Below are 17,801 nucleotides of genomic sequence, written 5' to 3' on the forward strand. Positions count from 1 at the left end.
CTGCACCTTTCCCTCTTTCAAATGGGACATTAAACAAGCAGGCCTCTTTCAAATACTGCACACCTTTTGTCAGAGCTCAGAAGCAGTACTTTTCTGGACTGTTGCTCCCAGAATACTCCAGCCAACACAACCATTGACCATGCTATGCAGACAATGCTGAGAATAACTTTCTCAAACTCTGAGTGTTATCTGGGGAATGTCAATGAGGTATGAACTGCAATGCTGGGAAACATGACTACTGGCACCAAGTAGCACACAACTGATGCCATCTTTGGTTGTGCCTCTGCTCTTCTGCCCCATTGCCCAGGGAGAAGGCATCCATTGTCCTTTGGCGGTTTTCACTGGCGGCAGAATGGTCAGTGAGGACCGATACCACAATATCCATGAGGGATGAGACAAAGATCTAGGAATGATAGTCCAGACAGATGTCTGTTGGATTAACAAAGTGTGTCTGTGTGCGAGATGGCATCACCAAGGCACCCCAAGAACCCACAAAGTAATTTTCCCAGGACCTACTCTTCATGGATGTATCCCACCTTCTTCTTCACAGGCAGTAGCATATTCAAAAGAAGTCACATTTGTTTGAATGCCACCAAGTTGAAGTTTCTCATTATTTGCATTGGGTATCCTTGCCTCTCATAAGTAGTACTCTTTTATTGGTATGTCTGACTGTGTGGAGGCCGTGTTTTCACCAAGGATACTAAGAGAACAGTAGCCTTCAATGGTGTAACACAATAGTTACTGTCCACATGCTGTTTCATATGCTTTCAGGCTATTTGATGAGGTGCTGGCTGACCTGGCAAGCCATTATGTATGGTGCCACTGCTTAATTTTTCCCCAATACCAGAATACCAGAAATTGCATGCACATAAAACTGGCATCCTTCTGGATTATTATGCTGAATCTACTTTGCTGCCTCCGATGGTTTCTAAGATTGCTTTATATTAATTTATGTCCATGATCAACAAGCCAAAGAATAGGAGGAAGGAGGCGAAATATCTTTTCAGTTCCCGTCCTTAGAAAGTTACTTTCAATTGACAATTGACTGTATAATTCATTACACAGCTAAAAAAAATTATTGTTAATGCTAGAAATAGGGTTTTCTTATTTATAAAAAACCACCCACAACTTTTGTTTTTGGTTATTTCATTCCTTTTTGCAGATATAGGTGAATGGGATACAATTTGGAAAATTCCTCTCTAAAATACTTTAAAACGCAATCACAACTATATTCTTGATTAGTACCATCATTTTAGCAGCATCTGAAAAATAATAACTACTAATTTCTTTGGTAATATGGAGAAAACAGGACAGCATATTATACACTATTGTATAAAAATGAATAGTAAAACAAACGGAGTCACTTTGTTTTCACTGAACTGCACTGAATGTCAGCTAAAACCAGACTGTCAACAAAAGGTGTTATTGGGTTTGAAACACATTAGAGATGCCCAGCACCACTGAAAGTGCCTCAATATTCAGGGTCAGACTCTATTTCTATCTAATTTTGAAGGGAATTCCTCATTATCATTCCAACACCCTCAACGGTCATAGTATGGTCCTGTTTCACCAGGTTGTTCTGCAGTGATGATACAAAGGCATACATTGCCAAACTACCACGTCAGCTAGAGGAAAGTTTTGGCCAACTGTGGAACTGAGTAGCCCTTGTTGATTTGATGAAGTTTGAAGTGTCAGGTTCCTTGGCTGTTTCTCTTCTGGTGGCATGGCAAGCAACAGCGCTCCTTCTGCCCAGTACTCACAGAACAAGCATGGCACACAGTGTGTTGGCACAACCTGAGAGAGAAAGAGAAAGATTGATCGAGACCACTTAAAAAATGATTTAGTGATCTGTTCATCAGCATGTTTCTGAAGAACGTGTACATTATGGTCAATAATAGAACTTCATCCTACATGTTCTGACTCGTACAATAACATGACAAAAAGGTCTGCAAAGCTGAGGAAATCATGCTTTTTCAAAAGTGTCTTGCTTCACCGAATGCAGAAGCTGTTGGGATCAAAGTTGTAGCCACAGCCTTGATTGCCAATACAGTAGCTTTACACGTGCACGAATAATTCCTTTGTATGTTGGATTGTCAATTGAGGCATTTATGTATTCTCAACAATAACTCAAGTGAGGAAAGATTGTCTTGTTATTTTGGGTCTTCCTTTTTTATGCTGAAGCTATTCTGTCCTGGGTTTCTCAGTTTTGCTTCTGCCTGTTGTATCAGAAATTGCTCACCAGACAGAAGTCAGCTGCTTCCTGAGCAACAGAGAAACAGACCACCGCTAATCTCAGTAGCTGCTTCCTGATAAGTGGAAATTGGGACAGGACTCACTCAGTAGTATCATTACTGAGCTGCTTATGCATACGTATCTCCTACATAGTATCAAACTATCACTAAAATTTAAGCCAGTGAAAAACATATTATATAATAAGTTTAAAACATTTTAACTGTATCTTCCTTCCCTTTTTCTTATTTTGGCTATGTTATATAAGGTGTCAAACTGTTGAAAAGTTTAGGTGCTCAGTCTGTACTCCTGAAGTAGTTCTCATATCACATTGGCTCTTACCACTTGCAAAAGCTTCAGCATTTTATTCTGAGTTAAGACTTCCCCTTTCTGCAGCTGTTGTTTACTGCACTGGCAAAGACACCCTTCAGCTGGAGCAATGAGCGTGATGGAACGGCAGTTGGGACAAAATACGGCAGATGATAGAGTTCCTTCATACAAAGTTTTTTCTCTTTAATTAGATTATTTTCTGACCTCATGAACCATGCTTTAAATAAATACATTGTAGAATATTTTCTAATGTAAATAAGAATTCCAATACTGTATATTGAACATTAGCATTTGGTTGTGGTTAGGGTTGATTTGGACAATGGCTAGGGTTTATGTACATTTCTTATATTTTCTAACCACAATAAGAATTCTACTACCTTCCTTCTGTCACTCTCTCATACAGTAGGGCTGACCTTGAGTACATTATCATATGTACTTTGATTAACATTGCATAGTGAGATATCAGGCACCTCCCTATGCAATGCCCCTTCTCTTCTGTTCAACATGATTTAGCCATGCAGGACATATCCATTTGCAAGCTTAATGATATTGTATAGTGGGCCCTACTAGGCTTTGGTTCCAAGACTGTACTGTGAATACCAAAATCAATGGGTGCACAAGACTCACTATATGCAATGTGTTGTATCCCAGCCACAGGCTGGCCAGATTCTAGATGAAGATGGAGGGGATTCTGGGGATTCTGGATATGGGATTCAAGATCAGCAGTCTGAGGCAGAAGCTAGCTCAGACATGCAGTTGCAGGATGAGCTGCTGATTCCAGGAGAAACAGATAATGGTCAAGCTGACATGAGAAATATTGAGGGAGAGACTTCAGCCTTGGAAAATAATGAGGATGACGGTTTAGCTTCTGACCAGCAGGTGCAAGATAACAAGGATTTATCTAGAGAGGACAGTTTGTCTTAGATGGGTTCCCAGGTCCATAGAAGTGAGCGTTTGGCGCGCAAACGTGAATCTAGCTGTGGGAAAAGGAATGCATTCCTAAGTTGTTATTAAAGCATGCTTTCACAGACTATTCTTTGTCAGTGCAATTTCATCGCTTCATCTGTGTGGAAGTTTTATCGAGCCAGCGTTCTTGGGTTCTTGGGCCTTGTTCTTTGGACTATTTGCCTTGTGGTTTATCTTGGATTCTTGGACCTTGTTCTTGGACTCTATGGACTAATTCTTCACTTTGTGGATTATCTTGGATTCTTGGATCTTGTGCTTTGGACTCTATGGACTAATTCTTTGCCTCATGGATTATTGTTCCTGCTATGCTTTTTGAACCCATGGACCTAGCCTTTTGGATTAAATAGACATTCATGTACTTTGTGAATCTCTTGGACCTATTGACTCTTTCATTACAACTTTGAACTACCTTTTGATTGCTTGCTTGATTTATATTCTGCTTTGCTTAATAAAAACTTCAAAAGACTACCTGTGTGTCTGACTGGGTATCTATAGCAAGGTGAACTTAGCCTGAGGTGCGACACAATGGTATAGTAGAATTATATAGCAAATTTGGAATTTTGTTCTTGAATATGTTCAAGACATGGACATAGAATCTGTGGATACAGGAGAACAACTGTACTGTTTCCATTTTGATGTGTAAGCTGCTTTCAGCCCTGGTTCTGGAAAAATGGCAGATATAAAGGAGGAAGAGCATGTCTTTGTACTTGACCCATGAGTCTACACGTGTAAATGAGCACACCAGATCCTTCATGTTCAATCATTTGACGCTGTGAGCAAATCTGGGTGAGAAAGACCCAGATGCCAGATGCCATTTGGAACTAGCAATAGAGAAGACGAGCAAAAATTTCCTCAGGTTGGTATTATTTTCCATTCTGCTCATCTTAAGAGCATTGCATAGGGCGAATCTCTTCACTTACCCATTTTATTTTAGATACATCAGGAATGCTCCAATGTGGGACCAAAAATACAACCAGGGTGAGGGAGGTGTCTTCTCTTCAAAATGGAGGCCTTCACCATACTTTGCTTTAGTAAGAGGTTGGTTGCCTCCAGGTGTGGTTGTTGAAGTAGATTCAATTGTCATTCTGTTTAGCTTCCATACATAAAATTAGGAGGTTGTTGGACATTTTGACTTTTGCCTTTGCAGAATGACTTGGGCTAGTGTTCACCTTGGCAAGGCATACTACTCGTTCTTGGAACCAGTCTCTCCAAATATGCCTATTTTCTCTCAACAGTAGTCAAATACCTTGAAATATTACCTGCACTGGTAGCGGCGTGACATGAGCCTGAAATCCTTTTTACAGAGAGTACATGTCCCAGAGGTCTGGGGAGCTGAACACGCTACTGGAGGAGAAATGCCTTCTGTCTTCTGCCACAGAGCATCCTTCTCACTGTGGAAAGAAAAGGAAGGCAAAGAACAAAAGAGAGTCATTCTCTTTGCTACAAGGACCAAATAGAGACTAATCATCAGATTATTTCCCCCTTCAGATTAGTAAAAATTTATAGTTGGTAGGGATCTCAAAGATCACTTAGTTTAGCCTTCTGTGAACACTATTTATTTATTACAGTACTTGTATCCCACCCTTCTCACCCAATAGGGGACTCAGTGCGGCTTACAATAAAAACACATATATAAAAATACAGAACATTCAATCAATTAAAATTAAATACAATAAACATTCATAAAAATATACATATAAATATACAATTGGAGCATTTCGAGTCTAAAAAACTGGGTCTGTCATTGAGTTCTAAAGCATGCAGTAGTAATTGATGCTGCTATTATTGTTCGAAAGCCTGGTCCCACAATCAGGTCTTAACTTTTCTACAGAAAGATAGGAGGGAGGGAGCCTGCCTGACATCATTTGGGAGGACGTTCCATAGGTGGGGAGCCACTACTGAAAGGGCCCTGTCTCTCGTCCCTGCCAGCCGCAATAAATCCATTGCAATGGCAACCTGGATAAACAGTCATTTTTGCTGATGTTTAATAATTTCTAACTGAAAGAAACCTTCCGAGACAACCTATTCCAAAATCATTTATCAAAACCATCTACCAAACATCACCAGAAAATTCTTTCTAATGTGCAGTTCTGGTCATTTGGACCTGGCCTTCTAGTTCCTAACTTTTGAAGCAAGAAAACAACAACAACAACAACAACAACATTTGTTCCATCATCTATATACCAGCCATCTTCCATTGTTGACACATGTCACTGAGCGATTTGTCTGTTTATTGTACTTATACTACATCCAGTGTTATTTGATACCCAAATTGTGCCTATATCCATTTTAAGTTGCCTTTTCCCAACTGAAATAGCCTATGCTCTACTTAAGATCTACTTTTCAGGTGATTCATTTTACAGTTCCCTTCAGTCATCACTTCAGATGCATTTGAAGAACTCCGAAGAGGACTACCAGATATAGAGTCATGGCAGACTCTGGAAATGTTACTGTTGGATTATAGGTCATCAAGTTCCCCAACCAACAGGGCAAGTGATTACCACACTGCAGAAAATACAATTTTAAGCCCTGGTTAGCTAGCAGCGCCCATCGAAACTGGGTGGCATGGCATGGCAAAAGTGTATGTGTGGAGTGGTGGTGATAGAGGAGATCTGAATTTTAGTTTTAAAACAAAGCATATGGAGATCATAGACTTTATGTTTTAGCAAAATTATATCCTCCAAAGTGTGGTTTTCCTTGTTTTAAGTTAAAATGTGACTTTCTTTGCTGCTGAGTTTTGGTAGTACAGCAGCAAACTGCAGTTCAGACCATGACTTTCAAAGGACTGGAGGAAGAGAAGCATATGCACTACACTAGTGGTTTCCAACCTTTGGGCCTTCAGATGTTTTGGACTTCAACTTCCAGAAATCACAGCCAGCTAACCAGCTGTTAGGAATTGTGGGAGCTGAAGTCCAAAACACCTGGAGGCCTAAAGGTTGGGAACCTCTGCACTGCACCAAGTTCTTAGTGTCTGGTCCACGCTGACTGGTAGTTCCTCTCCAGGGTTTTGAGGTAGTACTTTTCCCAGCCTTCCTAGGGAAAAGCATTGAACTCTCATCCTTCTGCATACAAAGCATGTGCTCTATCACAGAGCTATGGGCCCTTTCCATCTTCTTTCTGGACTATATGACTCTTGCTGACATCAATCTTCTCTAGTCTGCTTTGATTTGTTGTGTGTGTTGGTGGGTTTTGCTCCCTGCCACATATTGCTTTCTAAATCCAGTAAACACAGAAGTCACTTTCCCCTTGTTCCTCTTGGTCTTCTTTCACTCACCGCAGTAATTCCAGCAACTTCCCTTTCATACTGCAAATAAGCTCCCCCTGTTCCGACAGCTGTTGCTTATATTTATTTTCCTTTTCTTTTGATTCTTGGTGTCTTTTTTCCAACAAGACTTGCAATTGTTCTTTTTCTTGCTGGGATCTAAGTAGGAGGAAGAGAAATACATGAAGTAAATAATAATAATCATGATCATGATCATGATCATCACAGGGTTGTTGTATGTTTTCTGGGCTGTATGGCCATGTTCTAGAAGTATTCTCTCCTGACGTTTCACCCACATCTATGGCAGGCATCCTCAGAGGTTGTGAGGTATGGAGAAACTAAGCAAGGAGGTTTATATATATCTGTGGGAAGTCCAGGGTGAGGGAAGAACTCTTGTCAGTTATTTATGCTGGCCTCCAACTGACAAGAGTTCTTCCCCCACCCTGGACTTCCCACAGATATATATAAACCTTCCTTGCTTAGTTTCTCCATACCTCACAACCTCTGAGGATGCCTTCCATAGATGTGGGCGAAACGTCAGGGAGAATACTTCTAGAACATGGCCATACAGCCCGGAAAACATACAACAATCCTGTGATCCCGGCCATGAAAGCCTTCGACAACACAATAATAATCACCTTTTCCCCAGAATGGCACCCAAAGAGACTTCCAAAACCAATAAATTAAAAACATTTACAATCTATATATATAAATGAGTGATGGCATCAGGGCAACCCACAAAACAACCTCGAAATTTGACAACACAACCCATCATCCACAGCTCCAGTAAGATACAACAAAAATAAAAGAAAAATAAAGTCCTAATTAGAGGGAGAGCAATAAATTTTTTTATCCAATTGCTGCCAGTTTAGAGGGCTAATCTCTGCCCACTTCGTCTCCTAGCAACCAATTCAGCCAAGCACAGCCAGGGTTCAATTAGGGGACAGGCAGATTTAGGCCTCACTTAGGTCTCTTCCACAGATTATCTAATTTGCACTGGATTATATGGCAGTGTAGACTCAAGGCCCTTCCACACAGCTATATAACCCATTTATAATCTTATATTATCTGCTTTGCACTGGATTGTCTTGAGTCCACACTACCATATAATCCACTTCAGTGTGCATTTTATACAGCTGTGAAGAAGGGGCCTCATATAATCCAGTTCTAAGCAGATAATATAAGATTATCAATATGCAGTAGAGTCTCACTTATCCAACATAAACAGGCCAGCAGGATAAGTGAATATGTTGGATAATAAGAAGGGATTTAGGAAAAGCCAATTAAACATCAAATTAGGTAATCGTTATACAAATTAAGCATCAAAACATCAGATTATACAACAAATTTGACAGAAAAAGTAGTTCAATGCTCAGTAATGCTATGTTGTAATTACAGTAGATTCTCACTTATCCAAGACTCGCTTATCCAATGTTCTGGATTATCCAACGCATTTTTGTAGTCAATGTTTTCAATATATCGTGATATTTTGGTGCTAAATTCATAAATACAGTAATTACTACATAGCATTACTGCGTATTGAACTACTTTTTCTACCAAATTTGTTGTCTAACATGATGTTTTGTTGCTTCATTTGTAAAATCATAACCTAATTTGATGTTTAATAGGCTTTTCCTTAATGCCTCCTTATTATCCAACATATTCGCTTATCCAACATTCTGCTGGCCCATTTATGTTGGATAAGTGAGACTCTACTGTACTGTATTTACAAATTTACCACTAAAATATCACAATGAATTTAAAACACTGACTACAAAAACATTGCTTATGAAAAGGCAGACTGCATTGGATAATCCAGAACACTGTATAAGCGAATGTTGGATAAGTGAGATTCTACTTTAATATGAAATAATTACTGGGATAGAATAATGCAGAACAATATAATCTCTAAAACCAGGACAGTAAATAAAGAGCAACACTCTTGAAAGCAGGGAAACTGGAAATTCCACAAAGGAAACAATCAGGGCCAGCTAACACCTCCCAAGAAAGGATTCTTCCAGAAAGGAAGCTGAGAAGGGAGTGAAGCAATGTGTATTACCAGTCATTATTATTACTATTATTATTATTATTATTATTATTATTATTATTATTATTATTGTGTTGCTGTCAACCATGAAAATGAATACAATCTGGCTCCAAGTATTCAAAAACACTAAAATCTGAATATATAAAAATTAATGTGGTATAATAAAACAGAACAATACAATCTCTAAAATCAGAACACTAAATAAAGAACAACACTCTGAAAACAGGGGAATTCCACACAGGAAACAATCAGGGCCAGCTAACACCTCCCAACAAAATATTCCCATCATCAAAGTCTGGCAAATCCTTTGTTTTCTCAGGGCCACAGACTGTAGAAGCACATAAAATATCGCAAACAACACCACTCTGAAAACAAGGGAATTCCAGACAGGAAACAATCAGGGCCAGCTAACACATCCCAACAAAAAATTTACTCGGGGAGGAAACAGCCAGGTTTTAAAGCTGCAAGGCCATTACATCCTAATCATTTTTCCTAATTGCAGCATTCATACTTTCCTCCAACAGACAAAAAAAAAGTAATCAGAAATATTGTATATTCACAACCTTTAGGAAATAACATCCCCTGATGGCGCAGCGTGTTAAAGCGCTGAGCTGCTGAACTTCTGGACCGAAAGGTTTGAATTGGGGGAGCGGAGAGAGCCCCTACTGTTAGCCCCAGCTTCTGCCAACCCAGAAGTTCGAAAACATGCAAATGTGAGTGCATCAATAGGTACTGCTCCGGCGGGAAGGTAACGCCGCTCCATGCAGTCATCCCACATGACCTTGGAGGAGTCTACAGATAATGCCGGCTCTTCGGCTTAGAAATGGAGATGAGCACCAACTCCCAGTCGAACATGACTGGACTCAGGGGAAAACCTTTACCCTTTACCTTAACTACCACCAATTCCTCAATACTTTATTTCCCATACCACCAGACTTCGCCACAGCAACGCGTGGCCGGGCACAGCTAGTGTGTGTGTGTGTGTGTGTGTGTGTGTGTGTGTGTGTGTGTGTGTATATATATATATATATATATATATATATATATATATATATATATCTCACATATATGCTTATATGTATGTGTGTGCATGTGTGTGTATATATAATAAAGTATAGTTCAGACACTGCAGATATAAGTAGGTTTTATGGCTCTACCAGGCATATTCCAAATAATTGTGTGAATTGAGTTTAATAATAATAATAATAATAATAATAATAATAATAATAATAATAATAATAATTTATCAATACCCATCTCCCATAGGGACTCAGGTCGGCTTACAAAATAACACACAAAGATGCCAAACATGAAATACATAATACATAAAATACATAAACATGAAAATAATTCTAACATTACATAAACCAGATATATAAATTGGATAAAACAACCTCTGTTAAAATAGAATCAGTTAAAAGAGCCATGTAATCAATGTAGCAACCCAGATGAAGGTGTAAAATGTAAATATAAAGTGCTAAGTGATTGGCAATCAGTTCTTGTTATCAAATGTCTGCTGGAAAAACCAAGTTTTTAACTCTTTCCTAAAGTGTTGTAGTGTGGGGGCTTGACTAAGTTCCCTGGGGAGGGCGTTCCAGAGCTGGGGGGGGGGGGCACTACCAAGAAGGCCCTCTCCCTCATCCCCACCAATCGTGCTTGTGACGGAAGCAGGAGCGAGAGAAGCCCCACGTAGCACATCCATTCTACATGTAACTAAGGTGTGGACCACTGTGGCCACGTCAGGTTTTTCGAGGTACGGTTGCAGTTGGCACACAAGCTTTAACTGTGCAAAGACCCTCCCAGCCACTACCGACACCTGCACTTCAAGTGTCAACGCTGAGTCCAGGAGGACCCACAGACTGCAGATCTTTGTCCCCATGGGGAGTGTAACCCTGTCTAGCACTGACTGCCACCCTATACCCCGATTGGCCTTGTGACTGACCAGGAGGACCTCTGTCTTGCCTGGATTAAGCCTCAGTTTGTTGGCCCTCATCCAGTTCGTCACAGTTGCCAGGCACTGGTCCAGGATCTGGGGAGCTTCTTTGGAGTGGGGTGAAAAATGGTAGTAGAGTTATGTGTCATCTGCATAGAGATGGCACCCAACTCCAAAACTCTGGTTGACCTCTCCCAGCACAGAATCATAGAATCATAGAATTATGGGGCCGGGCTGTGGCGCAGCTAGCTAGTAACCAGCTGCTATAAATCACTACTGACCGAGAGGTCATGAGCTCGAAGCCCGGGTCGGGTTAAGCCTCCGACCATAAATAATAATAATAATAATAATAAAAAATAGCCCCGGCTTGCTGTTGACCTAGCACCCCCGAAAGACAGTTGAATCTGTCAATTAGGGAAATTTAGGGACGCTTTATGCGGGAGGCTAATTTAACTAATCTACAACACCATAAAACTGCTCACGAGGAAAAGAAGAGGAAGAACAGCCACCAATGGACGGTGAAGCAACAGCTCCCCCTGTGGCCGGAAATCGTGAAGCTGGAAGATGTTAAAAAAAAATGCCTCTGTGTCTGTCTAAAACTGAATGTTGTTTGTCTATTGGCATTGAATGTTTGCCATATATGTGTTCATTGTAATCCACCCTGAGTCCCCTTCAGGGTGAGAAGGGCGGAATATAAATACTGTAAATAATAATAATAATAATAATTATAGAGTTGGAAGAGACCTCACGGGCCATCCAGTCCAACCCACTGCCAAGAAGCAGGAAAATGACATTCAAAGCACCCCTGACAGATGGCCATCCAGCCTCTGCTTAAAAGACTCCAAAGAAGTTTCATGTAGATGTTGGAAAGCATGTGGGAGAAAATAGAACCTTGTGGGACCCCACAGGACAATAGCCAGGGATCTGAGCAGGTGTCCTCCAGCACCACTATCTGGGTCCGATCCTCCAGGAAGGAGTGGAGCCACTGCAGCACAGTGCCCCCAAGACCCATTCCAGAAAGCTGACCGTGAAGGATACCATGGTCGATGGTATCAAAAGACGCTGAGATGTCCAAAAGACCAGCAGGGATACACTCCCCTCATCTAGTTCTCTGCAGAAGTCATCCACCAAGGCAACCAAAGCTGTCTCCATTCCATAACCTAATTATAATCTCTCACCACTGTGGCTAATGGTGAAGGATGATGAAAGCTGCAATCCAAAAACATCTAGAGAACCTCATGTTTCCCAGTATGGTTTAAAGGGTCAAGCAGAATGACTATTAAAACTACACTGTCTAGATTTAGAGTCACAATGGCAACTGAGCATCTTTCCCAAGAATCTGGGCTGTTTGTTGCTTACTACCATAGTTCTTGGGTACAGTGCATGCTTGACAACTGGTAGAGCAAAAATAACAAATGCTAAGAAGAGTCCGTTACCAAGTTTAATATCCACAGTTCACATCATAGTGATCAATAGCTTGCTGCAAATGAGCTTATCACTTATGAGGCAGGTAAACAGCAGTTGCAGCAAGATAAATAGCATCTTTGGTTAGGATCACATTACATTATTTCTCTTGGTGGGAGACTGTTTGGAAAGCATTTATTATACAAACACACCAAAAATAATTAATGACCTCTCATCAGAAAAACAACAGATGAGGAAAAAATGTCCTGTGGTAGGTCCTGTTGTTATCCTGTAGCAACTATGATTTATTTGCCTTGTGTGATAAGGTCCTTGTACTCGCACACCCAGTAAGGTACCTTGTGAAGCAGTCAAATGTTTCTTGGTAGGGAACAAGTGTATAGCAGATGGTTGATGATAGACAATCAAGAAATGTTTTATGACTGCTTTCCCTAATGTAACAATCTTTCCATTGTCTCCAACCAACAGGTCCATCTCACTTGCTGGATGAAGGGAACTGTAATCTTATTAATCTGGAGGGTGTTGGTTTGGGAAAGCATAGACTCTGTGAGAACTGCTAAAGGGTCAACAAGAGATACAGAACATTGGTCCCACCATGAGGCCAAACTATGAACACTAAAAAGAGACTAGTTTAAGAAATAACAGGTTTGCTTATAAAGGGCAAGTGTGTTAGGAGGCAGCCAGAGCTTGCAGATGTAGCTATTGCATGTGTACCATCCCTGCTCTATACAAGTGGCTAGATCTCTTTTCTGTTTGGAGATTCTGGAAACTGAAACTTAGAACTTCTGCAAACAAAGAATATGTTCCTGTAGTCGGTTGCAGTCCTTTCCTTAAACTACAATAGCAAATGGAATGGGTTTGTTCCCTCACCGGCTCAGCTGCTCCATGAGATGCTTTGTAGTGTCTGCCTTGGCTGCTAGCTTTTGCTTTGCATGTTGAACATCATTCATAATTTTGTCCAGATGGCTATTCAGACACTGAGAAAAAAAGATAAAGTTTGGGAGAAGCAGAAAAAAAATCACTGTTATGCAAGTGAGGGAGACCAGGTGCTTTTTTCCAAAACTACATGCTTTCTGTATCTTGAACTGGTAACAGCTGATCTTTGATTTGTCTTCAGTTCCCAGATGCCCTAGCCAACAAGGCTGGAGATTGTGGAAGCTCAAACACCTTGGTCCTACAGAACTTTCAAGAAGCTAAAAAGAAACAAACTGGAGTTGCATCTACAATATAAATTTATTGTAGTTGGACACTACTTTAACTGCCATGATTTAATCCTACTTTGGTTTCTCTTCAGATCGTATAAATCTTTCGCCTTTTACTAAAGATTTCTGTGGAGAGGAACATTCAGGAGTTTGTAACCAATTGTTGAGGCTCTGTTGAGGCCAGGTTATAGCACAGCTGGTTAATCACCAGCAGCAATAGATCACTGCCGACTGGAAAGTGGGAAGCTTGAAGCCCTAGTCGGATTGAGCACCTGATTGCCAATAGCCTAGCTTACTGTCCATCTCAGTTCGAAAATAGCTGCAGCTGTGAGTAGAGAAATTAAGAAGTTAATTTAATTTACAACAGCGGGGAAGTTAATTTAAAACTGCCAGTGATCAAAGAACAAGGAGGAAATACTATTATCAAAAAGGACTCAGCATCATAGTGGATAAAGCAAGAGCTCCCCCTGTGGCCGGAATTGAGCATAACCTCCAGAAATTGGAAAATGTTACATTACCTCTATCTGTCTGTATGTGTTGTATGTCTAAAAGCAGCATTGAATGTTTGCCGTGTATACGTGCATTGTGATTCACCCTGAGTCCCCTTCGGAGTGAGAAGGGTGGAATATAAATACTGTAAACAAACAAACAAATAAATAAATAAAGTGGAGTTGCAATTTTATAAGGCCTTTATGCTTCTCACCAAGCTATAACTTCCATGACCCCATAGCATTGTGTCATGGTAGTTAAAGTAGTGTTAAACTGCATCATTCTATACTGTAGATGTACCCTAGATTAGACCATCCAATCTAGTATCTTTTTCAAAGTATATTTATGCAAAATATTTATTCTGAAAATAACACATCAAGACAATAGCAGATCTTGAAAAAATTAATTGGCATTTTTTTAAAAATCCCTGAATCCCACAGGCAGCATTGCCACAAAGTAATCTTAATCCTTCTAGACAAGTCCTGCCCCCTATATTCTATAAAGCCCCAGGCTTTATATGAGATATTTTTCATAATTTCAGTCTGATTTGCACAGAACCACACTTACTGTTTTGTTATATATTCATTTAGTTTAGAAAAATATTTTTGGAACTTGTCACAATTATCCCAGGTTTAATGCCACCTGAAAACTTGTTCTCTCATGTTATACCCTCAGCGCCAGGTATTTTTCTAATTATATTAAGCAACACTAATCTCAAAGCTTGGTTTACTTCCCTGTGCTATAAGACTTGCCTATTTACTTTTTACAGCATGTAGTTCAATTTCTTAATTAATTGAATGCATTCTATATAGAGGTCCTGCATTTCCACAGAGTACCAGTGCAGGAATGTTGCTTCCAGTGTGGCCCAATATTTTATTCCACAGAAGAAGGATGGCAGTTACAGATGGTGCTCTGGACTAGAAATACCGTATTTCCTAATATCACTTAACAACATACTGTACATGGAACAGAAGGCTCCTACCTTTCCATGGGTTTGATTTTCATGCTTGTCACAGCTCACTTTCTTGACAGCGTTTTCCAAAGCTTGTGGCATACCAACTGGAAGAATGTCCATTAGTTGTGGCGTTGCCACCCCAGAGCTGTTTGCCTCTGTGAGGATTCCCCTCTCCTTGACTGGGACCCTGGCTTTCTCATCTCTGGTCTCAGGTTCTAGTGTCAGCACATTGCCACAAAGAGGAATGCTCTTCTCTGTGGACCATTCCCAGTATTGTTCCAGTTCTTCACTCAGCTTCTTTGCTATGTCAGTTGCTTGGTTTTTCTCTTGTTCTAGTTGGCCCACACGAGTTTTCAGTTGTAGACACTCCTCTCTTAGGGCAGAGGCCACAATTTCATTTTTATCCTGCAAGGTTTTCTGTAGTGCTTGGCTGGTGGCCTTCCCATTCTCCAGCTCACTTCTAAGTTGGGTGATCTCCTGGATCTGTCCCTTCAGGGCAGCAGTAGTGCTCTCTAAGTGCTTTGCCAAAGCCTCTCTTTCTTCAAGGCCTTGCTGCAGAGTGGCCTGGAGCTGCTTCTTCTCCTCTTGAAGCTTAGCAACCTCTTTTTCAATTGTTCCTATCTGGCTGACTGATTCCTGTCTGATTCTTTCACACTGGGTCCGCTCCTCAGCTAGTTGATCAATCAGCTGTGATTTCTTTTGGGCCATTTCTTCTAACTGAACTTTCAATGTAGTGTTTTCCTTCAAAACCACCTGAAGCTGGTTTGTCTGGGCCTGTAGGTCATTTTGCAAGCCTTGCAATTGCTCTTCCTTGTCTTTTAGGACCTTCTCTGTCTTCTGAAGAGACATCTGGAGAGTAAAAATATGTTCTTGACACACTGACACTTTCATCTGAAGGTCCTGAGCTTCTAATTTTGTTAACATGAAGCTATTCTCTTGTGAGATGAGAGTTTCTGTGAGAGTCTCCTTCTCCCTTTCTAGCATCTTTATCTCAGCTAGCCTCCTCTCCAGTTTCTCCCTTAAAAGACCCTTCTCTAATGCTGTCTCTACTAGTGTGTCATTTGTCCCTTCTGACTGTGCCTCACTGGTTTCCAGTTGGCCATGATGGCTGCTCAGAGCAGCCACTTGGGTTTCCCATCTGTCCAGACTCTTTTCACACACCTTTAGTTTTTCCTGCAGCCCCTGACATTGAGAGATCATTTGCTGGTGCTTCAATTCTTGAGTCTCCTTTTCTGCCAGGCACCTTCTCCATTCTGCCTCTTGAGAACTCAGCCTTTGTTCTGCCTCCTCAAAACGCCTCTCAGCAGCATCTTTCTTGGCCCATGCCTCCTGGCATTCAATGGTCAGGTTGGCAATCTTGGATTCTGCCTCTCTGAGGGATTTTACTACCTTGGACAGCTCTTGCTGCTGTTTCTCCTGCTCATTCATTTTCTCCTTCTGTTGTTTTTCATGCTTGGCTAGCTCCTCTTTTAGAGCCTGATTCTCCTCTAAAAGGGCTTGCTTCAGATACTTGTTTTCTTCTTGTTGCTGGGCCATCTTCAGCTGCAAAGCACTAAGTTCCCATATCATCGCTCTCAAATCCTTCTGCTTCCAGCAGTCCTCATTTTCAGATGTCACTTGTGGATCCTCCATCTTTTCACAGAGGAAATGTTCAGGCTGAGAAAGCAGGGAACTAAGATCTTGGCTGGAAGAGACCTTGCCTGGTTGCTCCTTACTGAATTTGTCCACATGGATCTGTGACTCACCATTTCCCCTCTTCACTTCCTCAACAGAAACTGGATGCTGGGCTTCCTTTTCCATAAAAGAACTCAGCTTTACAAGAGAACCCATCTGTAGCAGACTGTTCTTTCTGTTTCTCCAGACTCCAACCCACTTTTCTATTGAGTGCTCCCATCCAAGTCTGACTGGATCATCATTTGTTGACTGAGGAACATATAAATCTTTGGTTCGTAATGCATTCTTGTGGGCTTGGGTGGCTTCTTGGTTGCTTCCTGGACTGTGATTTGAGTTCCTAACCTATGAACAATACACAAATAAACAGTTTGATATGTAGAGTTGTTATCATATTAGGTGCTAGGAAATGCAAGAAAAGCAGTGAGTGCTGGAGTTGGTCCATGAACAAAAGCTGGGCCTTATATGTCTTATCATGCATTGACACTAAACAAGAAACACTAAAGAAAAACAACTACATGACAAATGAGATCTTGAAGAACAACCCAAAGGTTGCCAGATCATAAGAACAATCTTCCATGTCCACACACCATTTTTATGTAAGATAGGCTGAAAAAGCAATGGTCTAACTTGGAAGTGTCCTCATAGTACTTTTTACAAACATTCCCTTTTCTTTCACCAGGGTAAGTTCTGCATAGAGCTTAGGAACGTTACTTCTTCTGGACTACTACTCAGAAACTTCCAACGAGTATGGCCAGCCAGCATAAGCACTACATATTCTGCCTGGAGGATTCTGTCAGCACCAATCCAAAAATAAAACAAAATTTCCCAAGGTCTAGTTCTGCAAGGGCTGAATTATGGAAAATATTACTGGAGAGTGATGACTGGCTACAACTCATGGCATCTTGAGAACACTTCATCTTATACCCAAGTTTGCAGCTGTTTCTACAGCTTCCTTTTTTTTAAAAACGATGTGCGAATATATAAACACACATGAACTAATTCTGAAAGGGCAAGAAACCTGACAAGAATTTGGAGAGGGACAAAGCATATAGATAAACTAGCTCTCAATTTGCTTGTGTGTCTCTCACACACATACTCAAGTTGGACTCATGCTGTGCATTAGGAACTCATGAGGCACTCTTTCAATATTACAAGATGGTAAAAGTTCTGGAAACCAAACTATGAGGAACTGCTTAGGAAGCTGGGTGTGTTTATCTGGGAGAAGAGAACTGGGCTGCAGTGGTGCAATGGATTAAATCCTTGTGCTGTCTGAACTGCTGTTGCCAGTTCGA

At 40.8% G+C, this 17,801-nt stretch overlaps 1 protein-coding gene and 1 non-coding gene across 6 annotated transcripts in view; one reads left to right on the forward strand and one right to left on the reverse strand.

Annotated features, from left to right (window-relative positions):
* Positions 1 to 1,129: 1,129 nt before the first annotated feature.
* The window catches only part of rufy4 (RUN and FYVE domain containing 4), a 29,523-nt gene continuing 12,851 nt past the window's right edge, over positions 1,130 to 17,801 (reverse strand). For 4 of the 5 annotated variants that reach the window (XM_008110381.2, XM_062967327.1, XM_008110390.2 and 1 more), the window contains 5 exons: positions 14,863 to 16,851; positions 13,060 to 13,166; positions 6,800 to 6,946; positions 4,785 to 4,916; positions 1,130 to 1,794 (listed from right to left, as the gene is read on the reverse strand). In XM_008110381.2, coding sequence (XP_008108588.2) covers positions 1,692 to 1,794; positions 4,785 to 4,916; positions 6,800 to 6,946; positions 13,060 to 13,166; positions 14,863 to 16,851 — 2,478 coding nt within the window. In that variant the 3' untranslated portion in view covers positions 1,130 to 1,691. Of the gene's footprint in view, positions 1,795 to 4,784; positions 4,917 to 6,799; positions 6,947 to 13,059; positions 14,026 to 14,862; positions 16,852 to 17,801 lie in introns of those variants that run through there. The other variant, XR_010001822.1, reaches the window with a different exon arrangement.
* LOC134295767 (U5 spliceosomal RNA) lies at positions 13,464 to 13,578 on the forward strand. Its single transcript, XR_010002378.1, has one exon. It is a non-coding gene; the product is annotated as a U5 spliceosomal RNA (small nuclear RNA).

Source organism: Anolis carolinensis, chromosome 1 (genome assembly GCF_035594765.1).
Source record: "Anolis carolinensis isolate JA03-04 chromosome 1, rAnoCar3.1.pri, whole genome shotgun sequence".
In the NCBI taxonomy this organism is placed as follows: Eukaryota; Metazoa; Chordata; class Lepidosauria; order Squamata; family Dactyloidae; genus Anolis; species Anolis carolinensis.